The sequence below is a fragment of the Phymastichus coffea genome, unplaced genomic scaffold (genome assembly GCF_024137745.1).
Source record: "Phymastichus coffea isolate CEN01 unplaced genomic scaffold, Cenicafe_Pcof_1.1 PCOF00372, whole genome shotgun sequence".
Taxonomy (NCBI): domain Eukaryota; kingdom Metazoa; phylum Arthropoda; class Insecta; order Hymenoptera; family Eulophidae; genus Phymastichus; species Phymastichus coffea.
Genome location: NW_026707183.1, coordinates 1 through 22744, shown reverse-complemented (window position 1 = coordinate 22744; position 22744 = coordinate 1). Strand labels below are relative to the sequence as shown.

Sequence of the window (22744 nt, the reverse complement as noted above, 5' to 3'; positions counted from 1 at the left end):
AGGATGTATATGTGCGGATGCTGTTGCCTACGGGCAACGCGTTTCCCCGGCAACACGCTTTTGCCGTGTCTGCGCACGCCACCGCGAAGAACAACGTAAACAGAGAATATGCGAATATGCCATCAGAGACATCTATATACTGGCTTCCTGCTTTTTATATGGTCTTGATCGATTTGCAAACTACCAATCTAAGATAAAAGAGAAAAGAAAGAATTTTCGCCACGTGTTTTGCTTATTTACTTCATATTAAAACAACCTTATTTTCTTTTATGATAATACGAGCCCACTGATTTTACTTTTGGAATAGACACGCGAAGGGAAAAAATTTGCCGAAGGAGTATTAGTTTCCTTCTTGAAAAATTTATAAATAGAGCCTCGTCAATCGGTTTTAACTGGTGTCTTCCAACTGATATTTATGACATGTTCGCTGGTTTCTGGTAGAATACCGTTTTTTTCAGATAGATTTTATTTCTTTATAGGAGTGTCTAATGAAATCACTTTCACGCTTGACGGTTAATTGTTCCGATACAGTGATATCAAAATGGAGCTTGGCGAGTCTAATAAACGTAATTAACGGATTCAATTATGACATGGATAATTAACTCCGTAGCTACTGATTAGAAATCTTCATGCACATAAAACAAATACGAACGTTTAGCATGTTGTTTAACAATTGAAATTGAGTTAACTTTAAAATAAATATAAAAACTTTCAGAACGAGTATAACATGTATATCGAAATCTTCTTAAATCAGATAAACTATATTCAAGTATTTTCATTATAATTTATCATTTTTCATTAAAATTGTTAATTTATTCATCTAAACTTTTGTTTTTTGTACACTAATCTTTCTAATTGGTCTTCATACTACGAATTATGTGTTCGTTTAGAAATTTTATGTTAAGGTAATAAATCAGTCTATATGTTAAACTGCAAAAAAAAATTTAAAGTTACATAAGACCAACAATGTTGATTTCGTTTTACATGAATAGTGTTCTTGAATTGAAACAAAAATTTTATGGAAGGTATATAAGTATTTTTGAAAAAATCCACAGAATTATACAAAAGAATGATTTTAGATTTGAACAAAAATATTATGTATCAGCCAATACAATCGCATGCGTAAAAAATTATCAATTAAAAAAATTTTTTTTTTTGCAGCATGACTATCAGTAATCAATCGTTCCGATCTCAAACAATTCGCGCGTCTCAATGATGCGCAACGCGCAGTTCGCGCAAACTCCGTTCTTTTTTATTCGACGTGCTTGCTTGTTTATCTCTGTGGACTTTCGAAAGCGACAAAATGGCGTCCCACACGACGTATGTGCATATCGAATGCACCTTCACCTTGTAAGGGGAAACCCTTCGAAGCTCAGATTCCACTATACACGTGCCTTTCTATATATTTTACGGCGAGATCTCACGAGCTTTTCAAAACGATGATCTGCACATGCTCAGAATAACTTTGTATATTTATACGTTAATAATTACGCTGTTTCTTTTTCTTTTTAAAAAAAGTTCTGTTTTCATTAACGATCGATCGAATGAAAATTTAACTGATAAGAAAATAAAAAAAGACAACTATTATTATTCTAAGTTGATTCGTTTGTTCTAACCTCAAAGCTCGCTACGTAATAAACACGCGTGCAACTGACAATATGGTTTTTCATATTCTAGCGGTTTACCTGGTTTTTCAATTTTTTATGGAAAATTTGAATGAGTTTTCCAACGATATCAATTTATCGTAATGTCATATTACAATGAAAGCAATTTCAGTCGCACGAAAATCATAAACTTACACGAAAACTTTACATAACACTTGCACTTTATTAAATTAATGTCCCTTGGTGATAAACAATAAAATACCCGGTAAGCGACCTTAATATTGCGAACATGTGGACAACATAAGGGACGTACGTCTAGCTACGAGAACGGGAAAAAGTATATATAATGGACAGTCACAGTTGCGTTTTCCCACAGCGCCTCGAGGAGAGACAAAACTTCTCTGCACGTGTCGTCTGCTACAGGGCAGAACACTGCAATATTGCGGGCGCCGTCGTTTGGCTGCTACTGCTGCTGCTGCTGCTGCTCCTCTACTCGTGTTACATAAAGGCTCAAACTGACCACGCTGTATGTAAATAAACGCTGACAATCGGATCCGCATCAAAATGTGCTTTTTTCGTTATTGTTGCTTTTCCTTTTTCACACTGGTAATTCAATTCTCTCAGAAAATAAAATAAAAATCCGTGCTTCAACTTTGAAGGGATATTCGGGGATGGATGACAACAATTGTAGGCAGATGCCGGGGAATGGTTGATTGTTCGGTAGGAGAGGACTGATAACGGTTGCGAAATTCTGCGGCGTGCACCACGAGAAATGGCCACGGCATCACTTGCACACGGCATTAACATGGTCGTGCGCGTATATTATCACTTCGTAAACGATACTCCATAGTCAACTGGCGGCTCTTTAAATCGACGGATAGTTGTTGTGCGCGTGTTGAAGAATGAAAATTATCTCGTATAGTGTCATAAATACACGAAAAATCTGGAACGAATACGGCAATGATGAGGGGTTAGGTATCTGCATGATGAACACGAAAAACTATATAAAATTCAAGGCATTGAATGCGGTAAGTTTCGTCAACGAAAAAACGTCAACATGAACGAACTTTTTCGTATGCACATCATGAGGAATGTTCATGGGACAACTATGCCTTGCGTTTTCGCAAAAACTTCGTGCGAGTTAATGACATTTTTCAATTTATTTGACACTCTCTATCACTTTTTTCACAGCAACGCGCAATCACTCGATTATTCACGAACTGCGGGATGAAAAGATAAATTATTTAACAAATTGGACTTACACGTTAGATAGAGTAGACTGTTCTTGGTTGATTTTCGGGAGACTCGCGGTTGCATCTCAAGCACGCTCGAGCACAAACAGCCAGCTGATCAGGACGCCATGTTTTGACGTCACCATGCGCTCCAATAAAAATAGTCACGAGGTATTCCCTTACCACCGCAGCATCGCCATTGGTGCACTTTGCACACGTGCATTCGGCGCTCGAGAGCTATCGATTTTTGGATTATCGAGCTGCTAATTGCCGCGCTATTCGAATATTATTTACGAACGTTACGACCGATTTTTGAAATCAATTATCTCAATTGAAGCTGACAGCCTACTACATCCTCGGTTATTTTTATTAAAAAATATCCTCGATTATTTAAAAAAAATCATCGGTTAGCGAATATAATTTCGAATTTTCCCGCAGAATTAATTAACCAATCGCGTGTTAGTTGAGCACTTAAAGGGCCTTAGTCTTGTCTGTCTTTTAACCATGGAGACTATACAGTCTCCATGCCTATAGCTCATAGTATAGTACATCAGTGTGCAGCGTGCAGTAGCAGTGGCCATCAATGGCGGCGGCTCCATGTATTCTGAGTTCTCAGAAAACATCGTCGCAATCGCCGGTTTACCGGAGAAAATTACACAGTCGTCATCTGATCAATCACCATTGGATTCTTTTGTTAGGTTAGTGTTGCTATGTTCCTCGAGTATCTGCGTCGTTCGCGCTTTTAGCGCGTCATAATTATCTCAATCCGATAAGGATTTGTCAGTTTCGTTCTTTCTTAATATATTGAAGTGAGAGAGAAAGAGAGGGAGAGAGCAAGAGACGCACTCGTCAGTGTGTTATTTGTTGTGGCATAAATAAAAATCATACCGATCCGTTGAGAAATTTACAATATATCTTCAAGCATGTTTTATCCTCCCATTTATCTGACTTCAGAAGTATACGAGCGAAAACTGTATTTTTCTCTCTCTCTCTCTTCCTTTTTTGATTTGGAAAAAGTTTTTTTCTCTTTTCTATATTATTTTTAGATTCATGTTGTTGCTTTATTATTATATATTGGGTTCGGGATGGTAATGATTATCTTCGGTGCAATACTGATTATTTGAATAGAGTTATAGTATATAATGATACTAGTGCTATAAGTGAGACTTAATTAATATCATGGCGAGATACGCGAGGCCTCAAGGACAGTGAGGGCGGTTAACACCGCGTTGTCGAGCGTCACTTAGGACAGCGCTGCATAGAATTTACGTTTAAACGCGTACGATTCGTTATAAAAGAATTGACAAGCATAACTAGAAATATTTGATTATTTTCACTAGTGTCAACGATTATCGCAAAAACATACTTCGAAACTGCAGTAAAATAATGCAAAACGCAACTTAATAATTGTCAAATAATCGTCAACCTCTAAATTGATCTTGTAAAAGTTTGTTTTGCTTGAGATTTCTACTTCACTTACCATTGTGAAGTGCTGCTGATATGGATAACTTTTATTGAACATTTATAATAATTAATTTTGTTTTGTAGAGTAAAATTTCAATTGTAAAATCTATTGTCATTGAATAATGCTTAATTCGGTAGCATTGACAATGCTTCACACGTTGATGTAACAAAATATACACAAAATTTATAAATGTTTATAATTATCTTTTATCGGACTAAGTCTTGTAAATAGAAAATTTCATCAATTTGCAAGTTACAAAAATTACTAAAGTCAAGGTGTATTTTGCATTATTTTGCTACTGATGTAGTTTCAAAGTATGGGACATTGATTCTAATGAAAATAATCAAGTATTTTTAGTCACGCCTGTCATTTCTTTGTTCCTACGAATCGTACGCGTTCGAAAACAACCGCTTGCGCTTATATAGTGCTGTCCTTATCTCACGTCTTTCCATGACAGTAGTTCAAAATTGCACAGTGAGGCCCGAACGCCAGCGAGGTCTTTGGCACACTATATTATACAGCGAATTTACATTTTTCAAACTTAAAATGTATCTCATTTTACAAACAGCCTTGTTACCATATTAAAGTATATCTATCTAATAGAGCAAGATTTGTAGTTGTATATGTGTGAGGTGATTTATCAGCTAGTATGTCAAGAGTATGCTGAGCTTTTTCTTCTTTTTGAAATAAATTTTTAGCAATTCATACAGTTATATTCCTACTCTAATTCTTCATTATTGATAAACTTGAGCTTGAAGTTTGACTCTAATTACATGGCAATGAGATTTGCAAAAATATAAATTCATCTGTATCTACCTTTCACTGCCACATTCTCACTTTAATAGAAAATGTGATTAGTACTAGCTTATGTAAGAAATAGTTAATTAACTGTGAAGTAATGAATTTCAATTAATAATAGCAATCTACCTTGTTACAGAAAGTGCAAAACCTACTTTTGAAAAATGAGTATTTTTAATCACACAGACAGTAATTACCTGCGGAAAAATCATAAAATAAATCCAAGTCCGGCTCTTATGCAAAGTATAGATAGTTCCTTAGCTTACAATCATAATTCACGCTTGTCAAACTTGCCTGTAAATAATTCTTCTGACATGAGTGAAAATCCATCGCTGCATGGTGTATCTTCTTGTGAAATAGATCCAAAGATCAAAAGATACTTGTGTTCAGTGGATAGCTTTTTACTTATTGATGGAAATGAGTACCTCAAGGTATTTAAATAAATTTCCAATTCGTAAAATAATCAAATCAAAGAAAATCATATAATAAAGTTTGTATGATAATTATTGTAGGTAACTAACGTTGACCAGTTTATTCAGAGGCTGGGCTGTGTAAATAAGGAACTTAAAGTTAAGGTGGTTTCGATATTTGGTAATACAGGCGATGGTAAAAGTCACACGCTCAACCACACTTTCTTTCATGGTGATGAAATATTCCGCACTTCAAACGAACAGCATTCATGTACTTTGGGAGTATGGACAGCCTTTGATCCAATTCAAAAAGTGATCTGTCTTGATACCGAAGGTCTTCTTGGTGTTACCAATCACGAGAATGTCAGAACTCGTCTGCTTCTGAAAGTTCTTGCAATCTCGGACATCGTCATTTACAGAACTCGCGCGGAAAGATTACACAGGGATATGTATACATTCCTTGGGGCTGCTTCTAGGGCATATAGTCATTACTTTCAATCTGCACTGCAAGCGGTAAGTCAGAAAGAGGGATTACAATCAGTCAATGCACTCGGCCCTAGTGTTATTATCTTCCACGAGACTCGTAATACAAGGACCTACCTCAACAGTAAGTTTTTTACAAAATAAACTTTTTTAAGTAATATTATTTTTTATTACTTTTATAACAACTATCGTATTACATTCAGCTGCTAGTGAGAGTGCAGAAGACATTCTACGTGACAGATTTGCACAAATGGAACTTGAAATTGAAGCTTTCAGCTCCATCAAGTATGTAGGCGTTGAAACAGTTGAGCTACCAACAAACTATGATCCATTGAAAATAGCTATTAAAAACGAGCTACACAATACAACAGTACGTTCTGCTAGAAAGCCTCATCTAGTTTACAGTACACTTAAGATGCTCAACGACAAATTCTCTGGGGAGATCGAGAATGTTACGAATATTTTATTTCCCGATCAGTACTTCACTTGCCCGGTTAAATGTTTCAGTTGTAGTAGTCGTTGTGAAAACAGTATGGGGCATATACGTGAAGGAAAGCCTCACAGGAGTGATCAGAGGTAAGGTGTTACATAGAAAAAAAATTTTGTTCCATTAGACTAATATCTTATAACGTCGATTTTTAGATGCCGACATCAGCATCAATACGAGAATTTAGTATACATTTGCAAAAAGTGTCACAGCAACGGTAATGAAGAAATAGTGACGAGTCGCATCCAAACTCAAAATGACAACAGTTGGTATGGGCTTGCAAAATACGCTTGGTCAGGCTACGTGATTGAGTGTCCTCGATGTGGCGAAATTTATCGTAGCCGGCAACACTGGTTCGGTAACAAGAATCCTGAAGATTCAGCTGTCAGAACGGAGATTACTCACGTTTGGAATTTGGTAGGTATATATTAGATGTGACTTGGAATTTTATAGCTGTTTCGCTTTATTTTTACAAGCTACCGCAGATTTACATAGTTTGGATAAGATGGTGAATGAAAAAGCAGAATCGATCAGAAAACTTTTTTTTTAGATTTAGCATTACTCTTTAGATCTTAAATAGTTCAGTAATCTCTTGTAAATATCATTTTTGATAGTCTACATAGAGAAAGTTAAAAATAGAAGTATAGTATTTACTTATACTTACGTTATTCGAAGTTCGCAAAATTAATAATAATATCTTATATCACCAGCCAAATACATCATTGACCACTCAAAATACAGCTCAACGCATGGTGGATGGTGTATCATACTTAACCGAAGCTATGACAAACCTATCCCTACAACCAACAAAAGCATTAACTGCTTGGATGGCAGACCAGGTAGCCCCAGCTTATTGGCGTCCAAACAGCGAGATTCGTCACTGTCACAAATGCAACTTACCCTTCGCTCCAACAGACACGAAGCATCATTGCCGCGCTTGTGGTGAAGGTTTCTGCGAAACTTGCTCCAGCAAGATCAAATGTGTACCTGAAAGAAATTGGTTTAGGCCTGTGCGTGTTTGCGACGACTGTTATAACAAGGATCCTAATTCTAATGAGCTTGGTGATGATGTTAGCGTGAGAAAGGTGTCTGAGCATGTTGTGTCTACTTTGAGTGCAGTTGGATCAGTTTTAACCTACTCCAAATGTAAGTGTGCACTACAATAATTTCATAATTATTTTTCGTCAAGTATTAAATTAATTTAATTTTTTAACTACAGCTTTGGTGAAGGAACAAGCACGTCCCTCATACTGGGTGCCCGATTCCGAAGTAATCAATTGCTGCGTGTGCGACAAACATTTCGGTGGCATTGTTACTTTACACCATTGTCGTGACTGTGGACGTGGAGTTTGTCAGGATTGTTCACCACACCGAAAGCCAGTACCTAGACGAGGATGGGACCATCCTGTACGTGTTTGCGATGCTTGCACGAAGATCGATTGAGTGAACTCGGTTTGCTTGTGATATTAAACAATTCAAAAGATATTTTAATCCTTTAATCTTTTGAATTATTAAAATAAACAAGTATTTTAGAATATTTTGAGTAGATTTATGGAGAAAGAAAATGAAAAAAAGAGATTGATTTCATGCTCGTAATTTTATGGAGTGATTTTTATGATTTTGTTTTTTAATTGTAAACGATAGTATAGTTAATGTTTAGTAGAGTAGTATATGAATTCTATAAAATAATAATTAAGAGTACAATATTGAGAGATTTTAGTAAGATAATGAAACGAGATGAGTTATACATTAAGATTTAGAAAGAAAGAGAAATAGCCAATATTTTCATACGTGGAGAAGATAATAAATTAATTTTTTATGTTTAGTCAGTAAAATATAGATAAATATAAAATTTTCATAATTTCTACAGGATTTTACGTTACACTAATGTTCATAGTGTAAATAAGATAAAAGAAGTTGTATTACATTACTGTAAAGGTGTACAAACCCATTTTCTACACAATGAAATTATTTTATGAAAATATTTCTTATTGAATGAAAGAAAACTAATAGTCTCGACGCAAATTAACCAAGAAAAGACCAAAATATTTTTTCATGCAAATCTATTTTGTATCGAGTTTTATTTATAAAAAATTATGATGAAATTGATGGACTGACAATTTTTGGGCTTGTGAAATAAATTAAAAATAAACGAGTATCGCGATGTAAAAGAATATAATTACATACGCGCGCGCACCCACACACATACACACACATCTACACTAGACAGTATAAAAAAAGATGTTTGATGCCATAGTTATATTAGTATTAGTTTAATTCTTTTTTATATACTACAGACCAAAGTAATGTTTTTGTTCATATTTTAACAGAATATATTAACTAGCATTTCTTTGAGTTACTTTTCTCTGTTTTGCATTTTGATATGCAACAATATATTACTAGCATGAGTAAAATTACTGAAAGAAGTTCATAGATAAATGAAAAAAAAAAATTTATAAAAAAATAGAACATTTTTTTTGTATATATAAATAAAAGAAATAGTAGACCCGTTGTATTGAATACATAACATCGATATAAATAGTTCAACATGAAAATTAGATTGTAAGAAACATGGTTGTTCAGAAATGGTTATTGATAGTGCAAATACATGTCTGCGAAAAGGCTGTGAAATAAATAAAATGTATTTTCATGGTAAACATCGATGCATCACAAAAAAAAACAAGATACCATAACGGTATCTTATATTGCTATAACATCCTTCCTAATATTTTTCGTGTATGTAATAGACCATTAACTGTTACATTCCACAAATCCATAGATTTTGTTAGCCTAAATTGGCAAAATAAGTGTAGTGTTCATGAAGCGATAAATTATAAAAAAGTTATCTCTTTGTAAATTACCTGTTTTTCTTACGATGAAGAAATAAAGTCTTAAATTCTACAATAGTGTTTACTCATTAAAATATATATCTGTATTTCCTTCGTTTTTTATATTTATCTTCCAACTAAAGAATTTTCCTTTCAATTTACTAATTAATTATTGAAAATGTAAATTACTATGTTTTTCAATGTTTCTAAGATTACGATACGGATTACTTTGAATTTCAGCAGAATTTTTTCCTAATACGATGTCTGAAGATTGTTTCTTGGTAAATAATTTCAAATTTTAATGTAACCTAGATTATAAAAAAGGTTTATCTTGCTAAAACGGATTACAAAGAAATGGTAGTATTTTAAAGAATTTTTCTCGTTTATTTTCTCACATATCGTTGTTCTCATTTTACAACCTTATAATTTGTTATTAAACTAGTAGAGGAGAGAAATGAAGTAGCCAAAGAAAAAAAATAGTGTGTGCAATCGAGTAGAGATGTGAAGGTGTGGTATAGGTGATTCTCTATTATAATCGTAGTTAAAATCAAACATACTTGTATAATTACAACGTAAAATTAACTTTAAACGTTACAATTACAATTGCGTGCTTATTAATGTATGTGTAGTATAGGTGCTAAAAGCGAGAAAAACAAGATTTATCGCCTTATATTTTTTTCGGTTATGACGTGATGATAGTCGATCTTTTCCTCTATTCCATGATTCTACTGCGAGTAGAAAATGTTTATAATAATGTAGTTCATTAAATTTGTTTTATGTACAGATATTATAAAGCGCAATTTGTTTGCTCGGTTTATTTTTTGTTCCTGTCTAACCACATGATTTACGTTTGTCCTCTCAAAGAGAGAAAAGAATTTCAAAATACAGTGAAAATAAAAGTACCATGAAGAGCATAACAAAAGCAACGGGATTACAAAAAAAAATTATAAAGAAAACAAAAACAAAAAAAAAGTAATAACAATTCAAAGCGTATAAAGCCTTAAGCCTGAATTTTTTTTTTGACACACGATTTGAAGACATGATTTTTTTTCAGTACTGATGATTACGTGATACGTATAGCTGCATTCTCGATGAACGATTTTTATTTTAATTTATTTTAAAAAATCGTCTCGCCTCTAATAATTTGTTTTGTTTAAGATCTCTCGTAGCTTCGAAAAATATTTATAAAAATAAATACTTTGATTAAGTTCATTTTTTCACTTCATTTCACTACAGTATATATTGGTATATATAATATATATAATATTCATAATAAATAAGTAATAAATCAAATAAATAAATAATTTGTATGCTCGCGATTAATATAGGATATTTTTTTCTTCACGTGTTTTGTTTTGTAAAGCAAGTATGGTAGGGCAAGTTCGTAAAAATTGTATTACCCGCCGTATTTCCGTATCTTTTTTCTCTCTCATTATTCGTTCGCCGCATGTTATTTTTTTATAAAAAAATAGGACAATTTTAAATCGATTTAACAAAAAAAAAAAAAAAAAAAATACGACTCCCGCTGTTCTGAGATTATGGCAAAATACTCTGGTGAGATTTGGCATACGAATCGTTTGGCATCGTCGACTCGTTTCTTATATTCTTTCTTTTTCTCTTTTTTGTTTTTTTGTTTTTATAAGCTCATCCACTTACCGCGCAAAAACGCTATGTAAAATTGTAAAATTTATTTTTATTATCGTTGGGATATGTATATTGTCTCAAAAAATTTGGATTCTTCATATGTATAAGTATCGAAAAATGATAAAAGCCTTCCTTTGCTTAATTGTTTTCTTTGGTAGGCCTTTTGTGCGAGTGACTCCGCTTCAAGCAGAGACGTAATAAGCTTTATTTTTCATTTATGGACGAATCTTGAGAGATCCTAAAACGATATATATTATGCGATAACTTGATTGTTTTTGTTTTTTTTTGTGTCATTCGAGTTATTGTTTTTTGCATGTTTATAAATCCGATTCGCCGTAGAGGGCTGTGGAGAACGAACGGTAGTCGAGGGCGCCAGGTTGTGCATTTGGCCCTTTATATGGTGGCATTCGTAGTATGCAATATTCAGCCTGGTCGGGTGGCAGTTCTCTCCTCAACTCGTCGGCGAGGATATAGGGCTAAAATTAAGAAGAAAAAATGTAAGTATTTTAATTTCGTTTTCAATTATCTAGATAATAAAACCTACCTTGTCACCAGCTAGAATGCGGAAACTATCGATGACCTGCTCGGCAGTGTCGGTATCCGTCGACTCGCGGGTCATAAAGTCGAGGAAGGCGTCGAATTGAACATAACCAGAATTGTTGGGATCGACAATGGCGAGAATACGTTGGAAGTCAATGTCACCTTGACGATCCTTGCCGATCGAGTAGCCCAATGATACGAGGCACGACTTGAATTCCTCTGGCGCCAGTCGACCTGTTCGGTTCTTGTCGAAATGATTGAAGCTGCTGCGGAATTCGCTTAGTTGTTCTTGCGTTATTCCCTAAAAAATAAACGCATAAAAATTAACATTCATCAAACAGCGTAGTTCTCGTAATGTGATCAAGTAATTGAAATAATTAAAGTAATTAATTAATTAAGGTACTAAGTCTAAGGTAATTACCTTGGAATCACGAGTAAGAATCTGGTTTTCAACCTCATTGATATTACGATTGATGGAAGTGAGTAACTGTTCCCATCCGACGCGCAGTGTCTCCATGGTGTATTGAGTGTAACGATTTTCAAATATCATACCTTCTTGCACCGCTTGGTGAATCTTTTCGAGCTCCTCAAGATGAGCTTTGTATGCATATACAGCTTGTTCGTATTCTTTGAGTCTGTGCAGCTGGTCTTCAAGTGTACCCTGCAAATAAGATCAAGTTTTCGTTAGAAATGTTGAGGATTGACAGCTTAAACGAGTGAAAACTACCTGTAATCCAAGACCAATGGCAGTAACAGCATCAAGTTGTCGCTCAATCCATGGTCCTACTGCATTTGCCTTTTCGGCAAACTGCCTGCGCAGGAGCTCATTATCTGTTTACGCGATAACAAAAGATAAATTTATTTAACACAATTTAAAATACAGATGAATAATTAGAAAATAGAATTACTTTGTTGTTTGCGTAATTCAGCGGCAAGTGTACCGTCACGCTGTGGCACCAACTGCCTAACATCACTCCATTTTTTAGTAAGATCCTGAAAAATCCAAAACAACATGTTAAGATTTCGCAAATGATATTTATATATTTGCACTGGCTTACCAAAGCAGTAAGAGTAGTGTAGGGGTTCTCAAGACCTCCAGGAATTTGGAACTGCTTAACAATGGACTCGACTTCGCGCACTAAACCAACGATCGAATTGTATTCCTTGTCGGCTTCTCCGAGTGTTGCTTTGAATGCTGAGTGAGCATCCATTAGACCTTGAATTTCTTCCATTGTATGGACGATAAACATGTCGACGAGATCCTCTCGTGTACCATCCAACCAATTATTAAACGGCTAAGAGTGTTAATTTTCATTAATTTCTGTATGTTAAGAGATAAGGGCATGACGAGTTAGTGACTTACAGCAGCGCGTTTGGCAAATTCCAAATGCAAGACGTCAATCTTTTCTAAGATACGTTCAGCTTCGTCGAGCGCTTGACGTCTACGTTGAGTCAACGAACCAAGACGATCCCATTGATCGCAGATTCTCTGGCATCTTGCATTAACGGAAGCACTGTCGTGATATTCCAAAGTGCTAAAACAGGACAAAACGAATATATGAATATTAGCCGCCGGTTTTAAAAAAATTCTCATGGTAGAATAATCTTGCACTCACTTAAGCTCCTGAGCAATAGCAGCAATCTGCTCAACGCGATCCTGATGAGCAGCGAGATCCGACTCAAAAGCCTCGTGTTTCTTCTTCAAAGCCTTGAGTTCGTTGAGCTTGCACTGTCTGAAATGCTGCGAAGTAAGCATCTCTTCTTTACCGGCAGTCCAGTCCTCGTGAGCATCGGCTTTGTGCTTGAATTTCTGAGCGAGATGCTCGAGGCGTTCGAGTCTCATCATCTCCGAGAGTAGCCAGTCCTCAAAGGCCTTCTCGGCTGTTTCAAGACCTTTCCAAGCCTTATTGATGTCCGACACCATCTTTCCTTCAGTCGGCATGTAGGCAGGTCGGTTACTCAACCTTAACTTCGTTTGTAGGGTATTGAAGTTCGTCTCTAATTTGGCTTTCTGTTCCACGCGTGGTGGCTTGTGCTTGCGCCTGTAAGTACGATATTCCTCAAGTTTCTTTTGACAGCCAGCAAGTGAGTTGTCGGTTTGACGGCTGTTCAGCCACGGCATCGTACGTCGGATCCATTCCAGGAGATCGGATGCCAAACGTTCGTACTCTTCCATTAAGCGTTCGTTTTCTTGGTTGACTTTCAACACTTTGCAGATCCTATTGGCTGCGGTTTCAGCCTACAAATATTCACGGTTTATCGGACGCCATCGAAACTTGTTATGCTTTCGACGATAAGAGGAACTCAAGCGTTGTATTACTGAATTTTAATGCTTTATTAGTGGAATAATTTGCACACACCTTTTGAGCGCCACTGAAACAATGGTAGTACGACGACACGTACGTCATGACGGCTCTCTCGTCGGGCATAGCTGTGTTACGCATGTCTAGAAAAACACAGTCAAAAAAAAAAACTCAAACTCATGCATTTTGTTAACAGCGCATATCGTTGTCGTAATGATCGATATGTAATTTGTTATTGTAATAATACACGTTGGAAACATGACGTCTGTGTTACCGACGAAGCATTCGATTGGATGCCGACAGAATGCAATTTGGTATTAATATAAGTTGGGTTACTCAGGTGCGAGGACAGGAAAGGAATAAAACACACAAGCAGTCCACGCAGAGTTAGCTGCTGACCTGCTGAGCGCCTTGGAAGGCATGGTAATAGCAGGATACGTAGGTCATGATCGCCCTTTCGTCCGGCTTAGGAGTGTTGATCAAATCTATCGTTTTCAAAAGAATGAAAGGTAAGAGATTAAGAATCGACGGTTTCTCGCGCAAAGTGTTCCGGAGTGACTATCATTCAAGAGACGACTAAAGCCGAGCTTTTCGCGTCGGCTTTCGAGCTTTAGTTTACGGCAATTTCATACCATCGGGATCCAACATGCGCGGAATGTCGAGATACTTCTCGGCGACGTCGAAGGCCGTGTTGAGATTCTCCAGTGGATTGTCTTTGCTGAGCTTATGATAATCGATGAGATCGGGCCGATGACGATGAATGAGAGCACAGAATGCCAGACCATCCTTGAACGACAGATGGAAGTTCTGCACGTTGACGTTCTTGTAGGGCGCGGTTTTACGTTGACACCACAGCAACAGACCCTCTTTCGCGGTCATCTCTTCCACGGAGATGTCTTGGATGGCGAAGCGTAGAATTATCGTCCATATCATACCGAGAGTCATCTTCAGATTGCCGTCGACGATTTCTATCGCACGTATGGGAAATTTCGAGAGTATAGCGGTTGATTTCGCTTGGCTCCAGGCCAGAGCTCAACGCAGCTCGCGCGAGAGCGACAAAACCTACGTACCTTCGGCACCAATCGACACGAGCTTGACGCCTTTGCTGGCGATAAAGTCGAGGGCCTTGTTGACATTGGCGATTTTGTGGAATCGCATCTTGCCGCGGTCGGGTTTCGGTAAAGTCTCCCCGGAGATCACCTCCAGTAGGAGCATCAGCTTCAGGCCATTTCTGAAGTCTTCTTCGATCGATTCGATGGCAGTTCCTGCCTTTCGTAAGTGTGAGTTGCACCATGCTGTGAAGGTCTACAATGAATCAGAAAAATGTAACGCTTAAGTATTTCACTAATTTCGATAGACTGATATTGTAATGAATTTTTATGCGACTTTGGAAAACTTTCTCACAGAAAATCATTGCGTATGAAGATTCACATTGCTTATTTAAATTAAACGAAATATTTAAAGCGTCGAGAAAACTTTCGAGCGTCATTAGCGAATTGAAAGCACAATACAAAGGCACACATTGACGACGTGCATGCATCAATTACACAGCAATTGACAAACGACCAATAATTTGTTCGAGCTAGATTTTCCCATGTCTAGCTCTAATTTCTCGAGCAATGAACGAAACTTTCAAAGACACGCGAGATTCGCACGATGCAAATTCTTGCCTGGAAATCGAGCGGCGTGACAATCGCTTTTATAGAACGACCGAATTCAACGGTGGAATCCATACCGTTTTCACCTATAAAGAACTCCGACGACGACGTACACAATAGTTGCTGATCGCAGCGAAAAACCAACGATTTCGCGCCTTAGCAGGACTAGCACACGCAGCGTTATGAATTCCAGCTCGCTCGCTCTTTTTTCCTTTGCGTGTTACTTTCGTCAGCTATGAATTCCAACCGGAAAAAGTTTGCTCAGATTATTAACCTAATGACCTTTTCCAATTTTTCAGAAATATTTGCGAACTGTTAAGAACTTTAGGAAGGTTTAAAAATTTTCTCTTTTCTGGTCAACGACAGACATCTTCGTTGACGAAACAAATTCGGGTTAAAATTATCTGGTTACAGATGCGTTCAAAACTATGCTACATATACAGCTGTTTCGAGCTATATAAAAAATGACCGGTGCTTTCAGTGTTGGTAGTATACAAGGTTTCTTTTTTCCCGCAGCCGTTTTTCATGCATGTTTTTCCTTGACGCTAATCGGTGTCATGGATGCATCTCGATACCTTGAATTTTTATACTCGCGAAATACGGATGAATTCGTTTCAGATTCGACTCCTGTAACATTGTTAATATTTGATTTGGACTTATTGACTTTCGCCGTTTTATTCTATATTTCTTAAAATAATTTTCATTATAGAGTTCGAAGTATGATGCCTTTGGAAGCTGCTTGACTTAACCTCAAATATAGATTCCCACAAACGACGAGAAGCTGTAATTATCGTCGTGGTATTCATTGTTTACATCCGAAAATAGAAGAACGTCACTCGGTTGACCAACCAACATCATACGCTCTCCCTTCGAAACAACTTATTTCGAAAACGTAAACCCAAACCCTAGATCTTTTGTGGACGTAACCTCGAAAGAATCGCTAAAAAAATTGGTACAATTGGTAGGTCGAAATTTGTCACGGAAAATCGGGGTTTTTCTTGCGCATATCACGGCGGCCCACCGACGCACGCGAAATTTCATAGCATTTGACTGCTAGCCGCGCTTTGTGTATATTTTAGTAACGACCCCGATCCCTCTTAGCTATATATATCTAGTGTCCTGGTTCTCTATCTCTCTCCGCGCAAGACGCTCTTTCTCTCTCTCGGGCTTGTGATACTTTAATAAAGCTGATCTTTTATTCATCGCGGAGGGCACACGCACGCGCACAGGATACCATTGTCTGCTACAATTTTTCTTTCTTTTTTGTTGCTCTTGGCGATGGGTTTCTATAAATACGATAATGTGCAATTTTTAACATGCTTGATAAGACAATAGGATCGAATTCTTCGCGCGTTTATTAAGATGTGTCAAAGCGCTGAACGGCACTCCATCATTTTTGTTGTTAGGCTGTTTTGATGAATTGCGGTGTGAGAGGTATGCTTGATAAAATCTGGCTTCAGTTCTTATGCATTATAACTTTTTCATGAATTTGAGGTTATGAAGACAATTGTTCTTAATTACCACGATTGAAATTTATGACTATAATATATTGTATGAAGAAGTAAGTTATAGCTGTATTTGATTACTAGTTTAAAAATAAACAGCTTGAAATATAGTATTGAAAATCTCGATGACGATGATTTAACAGTTTGAGGTTATGCGTTCAATAATTCAATAAAATTACAAGTAATAACAGTAACACAATCAGATAATATCTTAATCATTGAAAATTGTCGATAAAGAAAACACCTGTAACCCACAAAAAATGGATTTTTTTCCAACGCTGAAAAATATTGGGTGAAACTTAATACGGCTGGCGTAAAGCTCGTAGCCCGGCCAAAATTGGACATGAGCCACCTTAACTTCAACTCGTTCTCGCCTGTTTCTCTCTCTCTCTCTCTCTCTCTCTCTCTCTCACTCTCACTCTCGCCTCTACGATCTATTTGTAAGACATCGGTTCCTCCCGCGCGCGCACGCGGCAGCGTGACGAAAATCTGCGCGTTTCGACAAACATTCGACCAATGAATTCGATAATTTTTTAAAAGTAAATATACATCACGTGTAAAGTAGTTTTAATATACTTTCATTTTCGATAAAAATTTATCGCGATGAACAATCCATCACTACAATGATACCAGTCGAGTAGTGCATTGTAACAAAAGTTAGTTCTCAAACGAGCGTCAAAAGAATTTTGTAAATTAATGTTTGATACAATCAGGTATCAAAAAGTAATCTAGACGAGACAGAAGAAAAAAAAAGATGGAAAAAACAGAATACAAAAGAGCTAGCTACCGGCTTACATACTCTCGGGCACGTGCCACCGTATAAAAAAGGCGTGCAAGCTTGGCGAGACAAAAAGCCGTCAACATCTGTTGTGCGAGCGTAGAAAAAAAAAGGGTTTTTTTTTGTTTCTGCACGCTTCCACTAACGAACTGAATGGAAAAAAGTAATTGGTTTTGCTAGAGTTGATTAGATTAGCGGTGTAATAATAATTGTCGTTAAGGCATGTGTTGTTACGAATAATGAAGTGTTGACTGATTAGTGAGTGTATAAGCAGCTAATCCATCAATAGCCATTCAATATCTGTGCGTTTGGAGAAACATTTGAATAATGGATTCGTTAATTTTCAACAAATTATTTTACAGTCAAATTCCATCAAATGCTTTAGATATATTTGTTTATTGGAAAACCAGAGTTTTGCAAACTTCATTATATCTTCGAATAATGCAAAGGCGAGGATGTTCTCAGGTACTTTATTGAACGAGCGCTGACGCGAGCGCACACCGAGAATATTATGTGATGACGCTATACTGTTCAATTGAATGGCGAATTGTTTTTCCAAAATACTCCTTCCGAGACCAATTCGTCGCCGTTTCTTCGCGCGCGCGAGTTTATTTTTGACAACTGCGCGAGCAGGTGTCGTTTGCTGTTTCTCGGGCGCTTAGGAGAGCGAAACAGAGGAAGCAGGTGCGTTACAACTGGCAGAAAACAACGAAAATTCTCGATCGAATTTCAAATGTGCTACTCGTTCAAAAAAGTTATTTTACCGGGATATCATCGAATATAATAATATAATTTTTTTGTATCACGTTCATTGCAGAACAAAAACGATTTATTCTTGCACTTCCGCGAAATGCCTCATCTTCAGACAGGAAGCGATAAAAGAAAAGAATTGACCTTTGATGCGCGAAATGCCTGTTGTCACGGAATTGTACACTCTATCTCTCTTTCTCTCGGTCGAGGTTAACGAACCTAATCTTTGCCAAACCGACAAAAGGGCAGCTCGCGCTCCGTGTAAACTTCCTGCGACGTCCGGATTTGTAAGAGAGAGAGAGAGAGAGAGAGAGAGAGAGAGACGGGATTCCAGTTTTGCATTGAACGGGTTCTTACTTGCAACGCGCGCGCGCGAGACCTTTTTTAGTATCCAAGAGAGATTGGAGACACTCGATTTTCAGCCGCAGATCGGGGGCGAATTAAACTCGCAAGCCAGAGAAATGCATTGACTCTTACTATTTCCAGATTTGATTGAAGCTACTTGTTTTGTTGAGGTAGTGCGTGCGACATAGAATAACATTATGCTCTGACTGTTTGCAAATAGTCAAGGAACTGGTAGAATATAAGAGGCTTTGGAAAATGGTTATCGATGGCTTTTTTTATTGGGAGAAAAGAATTTGAAAAGCATTGTTGAATGACTAACTTGACGCAACTTGCACAAATAGAGTCTTTCTAGGATAAATCTTTCTTATCTATTATGTGGCTACTCAAAATTTCTCAGTACCATGATAGTAAAGACTTTTTAAATTGCTTATCCAGTTTTTTTTTTACAGAATGAAAGGATGGACTTTTAACTCTATATTGAATCTTCCGAATATTGCGGATCATACAGGTCTTCTTTCATATGTATTTTCCAATTATGACATTCGCGACGAACAAAAGCCGAATGAAAACTCAACGCCGACGTCGAAGGTCAAACTCGTATTTTATCCTAAGTAACGGCCAGCAGGATTCTAAGTCATACTCAAATAGCAAGTCCTCGCTATGCAAACATTACACCACTAACCGAAAAAATTTAGCGAACGCGTGAAATGATGAAAAAAAAAGCCACTCTAGTAGTTGAGCGTTCAAAACCGACATTAGATTTGGGTCGAAGCGCAGTTATGATTTCGCCCCGCACGAATAGCTCTCCCGCGGCTGTCAATGCGCGCGCGCCCGCGCTCGAGAGAGAGAGAGAGAGAGAGAGAGAGCGCAGTTTAACGACCTCGCCCGCGAGCGACTTTCCGTTAAATGCACTCGCTCGCTCTCAATTATCATCGTCGTCGTTTTCGCGGGGAAAACTTTTGCACCGCGCGGTTCCGCGAGCGCCCCCCCCGTCTGCCTCTGTCTCCGTCCCACGGCGCGCCGGGGTCGATGATAAATCACGTCCGTCGCAGCGGGATCGATTGCCGCCTCATCCTCGCGCGAGGCGACAATTGATTTCTAATAGGGAGCCGCGCTGCTTCGCGGATAACGCTGCGGCGAGTGGTAAGGCCGTAATTGTGCGCGCCGCCGTGCAGCAGATGGCGAGCGCACGGCGTACGCGTCGGTTACGGGTATTTATCGATTTTTTTTTAAGCGTTCGCGTGATATCCGCTTCGCGGTCGTTCGTTGCCGCTTCCAAATCGATTAAAGCTCGTTCAATCTCCGCCGGGACACGATTCGCGAAAAGTACGAAGCGCAGGTACAAGGTTTCGCGCGGTCGTGGCACTCGACGGTAATAAAGCAAACGACGCAGTGGCAAAAGAAAGAGAAAAAAAACAAGCGCGCGCGCAATTAAAGAACAATATTTCTTGAGGCCGATAAAAGCGCACGCGGCAGCCTTCATCGCCACGTTATCGCGCAAGAAAGTTCACTCTCGTATGTACACTCGCTCGCGCGCGCGCGCCCGTGTGTTTGTCCGCGAAATCGTCAGTGGTAAAAAATAAAAGGCGCCTAGGCGCGTTGGGAGCGTTCCGTCGTGCGTATATTTTTGCCGCGGCGTCGCTTTTAGAGCCTCGTGCGATGACGCAACGTCTAACATAGAACGAATCGCTTCTTTCGGTTGGCGGGGGGGGGGGGGGGGGAGACTTTTTTTCGAGAAACGCTCGTAGCATCCGTGTAACGTTTGATTTAAGTTTACATTAATATTGATATTGATTGATCGCTCGATGCGATAATAATTTTAATTTTACGAGTAATTTATTTTTTATTAGGAGTAACCGAAGATCATTTATTAATCTGTTAGATTTCTTATCATATATATTTGAGTCAAATATTTCCAAATGATTTGTAAGTTTCAATCTTAAACAATTTTCGAGAATGTTTATCATTAAAAATTGACGTAAAGTACGATGACGTAGAGTGCAAGTGCCGCAAATAAGATTTACGTAGCGAATTGATTGGCAAAAGAAACGTAGATATATTCCCACTATTTGCCAAAAGTCAACCTCGATAAATAAAATGGCAAGCGGCACGCGGTGTTTCTGAAATATGAGCAGCGCTGTTTGGACACAGCACTGATTTAACGTCTTTTATCATTTTGCAACAATTGTGTCGGTCAAATTATATCCGCCGTCGTTCTCGACGAGGCGAAAACCATCAGAAAAGTAAATTCGAAAGCCTGCCACGACGAAGCGTGCTGGGCAAAGCGAACAACGGCGCGAAAACTCGTTTATCGGCGAATTTTCCGCTGCGAAATTATTGCGCAAAAAAAAAGAAATAACAAAAAAAAAAAAAGCCATTCGACGTTTGCGATGAATCGGCGCGGCGCGCCCGCGTTCATTCGCCGGATGTATCTTTGATCCGCAACGACTAATAATAACGTGAGCTATTTTTAAGGATAGCATGCCGCTCGGCTATCGTCACGAAACTCGGAAATATAATCTAGCGTTTAGTGCGCGAGAGGCTCTTGCCAATCAAATTGCCAGCGTCTTCCCTTTCCGCGAGGTCGAACACTTCCGGCGCGTTATCATCGCCATCGACCGTATAATCGACAAGCTTTTGCTTATCCGCGCGAAAGGGAGGGAAGCGATCGCCGGAAGCTTTGCGTAAAGCGTGATCGATAGATTTGATTTCACGCGCGAGAGAATTGCTCAATCCTCGGCGGGTCTTAAAACTGCTCATGGAAACGCAGAACTCGGTTGTTTCACGCGCAAGAAGCTTCTCTCTCTTTCTCTTTTACTCGTGAATTTTCGTCTCTGACAAATTGGTCCGGGGCTTTGATAGAATTCGTTGTCTTGCGCGACGTACCGAAACGGATACTAACGAGTAACCGATCTTTCCATTTGATTCGTCGATTTTGTTTTATTGTGAATGAGAAATCGAGTGGTCGCACGAATCAATTGTCGTAGTATGTTAATTATCGAGACGATTGATAAGTAGTTCGCGTGGTTGGCCTCTAATTAACGTCAATTGTCTAAAACGAAGTCTACGCTTGATTTCCACTCCTCGCAAATTCGCTCGAATGAAAAGGAAAAAGCAGCGACTTTTTGTAACACTCGAAAGTTGTTTCACCTACGGATAAATATGTGGGGCACAATCGACACTTCCATTCCATAAATAATTGGAAATATGCTTATTTATAGTTCAATATCATTCGACATATAAATCAAGCCAGACAGAGAGAAAGAGAGAGAAAGAGAGAGAGGGAGAGAGAGAGGGAGAGAGAGAGAGAGAGAGAGAGAGAGAGAGAGAGAGAAACTGGACTAACTTCTTTAATAGAGGTTATGTTGTTACTTGCTTGTTCGGCCAAACACTTTTTTAAAAACACCGCGAGGGCGTTCCGATAAAACGTTGTCTGGAAAGGAAACACGCAACCCTCGCTTGTCGCGTCGATTTATAATAACTTAAAGAGAGAGAGAGAGAGAGAGAGAGAGAGAGAGAGAGAGAGAGAGAGAGAGAGAGAGAGAGAGAGAGAGAGAGAGAGAGAGAGAGAGAGAGAGAGAGAGAGAGAGAGAGAGAGAGAGAGAGAGAGAAAATAAGGTCGTCGTCCTACGAAAATATTAATCGACATGTATGTGTATTACGTAGACGCAAGTCGTTATCCAATTTTGAAACGGCGCCCAATCGGAAGTTGCGCCCAGTGCCCGCACGAAAATAATAACTGTCACGGGCTGAACGTAGTCAAGTTTTCTCCGACGCGACTAGGAGCAGATAATTGCAACGGGAAATTCATTTCGATCGATCGAACGATCGTTACTTTGAACTTGGCATTGCGACACAAAGGACGCTGTAAATTGGGAAACCTCGCGTCATCTGCTTTCTTTTTTTTCTTTTTC

The 22744-nt window shown here is 38.2% G+C and overlaps 2 protein-coding genes across 5 annotated transcripts; one reads left to right on the top strand and one right to left on the bottom strand.

Annotated features, from left to right (window-relative positions):
* The first annotated feature begins 3393 nt into the window (after nucleotides 1-3393).
* Nucleotides 3394-9383, top strand: LOC131674987 (zinc finger FYVE domain-containing protein 1-like). 4 transcript variants are annotated; one of them, XM_058953779.1, is made up of 7 exons: nucleotides 3394-3534; nucleotides 5239-5530; nucleotides 5612-6116; nucleotides 6196-6568; nucleotides 6635-6896; nucleotides 7190-7625; nucleotides 7699-9383. In XM_058953779.1, exons 2-7 carry the CDS (start codon nucleotides 5264-5266, stop codon nucleotides 7920-7922), a joined length of 2067 nt encoding a protein of 688 aa, XP_058809762.1. In that variant the 5' UTR covers nucleotides 3394-3534; nucleotides 5239-5263; the 3' UTR covers nucleotides 7923-9383. The 4 variants fall into 4 exon arrangements, with proteins under 4 accessions (XP_058809762.1, XP_058809763.1, XP_058809765.1 ...); XM_058953780.1 differs by lacking the exon at nucleotides 3394-3534 and adding an exon at nucleotides 3553-3615; XM_058953782.1 differs by lacking the exon at nucleotides 3394-3534 and adding an exon at nucleotides 3823-3924.
* Nucleotides 9384-9689: 306 nt separating this feature from the next.
* LOC131674988 (alpha-actinin, sarcomeric) lies at nucleotides 9690-15099 on the bottom strand (the record flags this gene model as incomplete). The annotated part of the gene is made up of 11 exons (XM_058953783.1): nucleotides 9690-11427; nucleotides 11496-11792; nucleotides 11913-12152; nucleotides 12219-12322; nucleotides 12400-12484; nucleotides 12550-12786; nucleotides 12855-13026; nucleotides 13108-13730; nucleotides 13852-13937; nucleotides 14427-14762; nucleotides 14865-15099. Coding segments are annotated over 11 exons (2574 nt in total), but the record flags the coding sequence as incomplete, so codon positions are not given.
* Between the last annotated feature and the right edge of the window lie 7645 nt (nucleotides 15100-22744).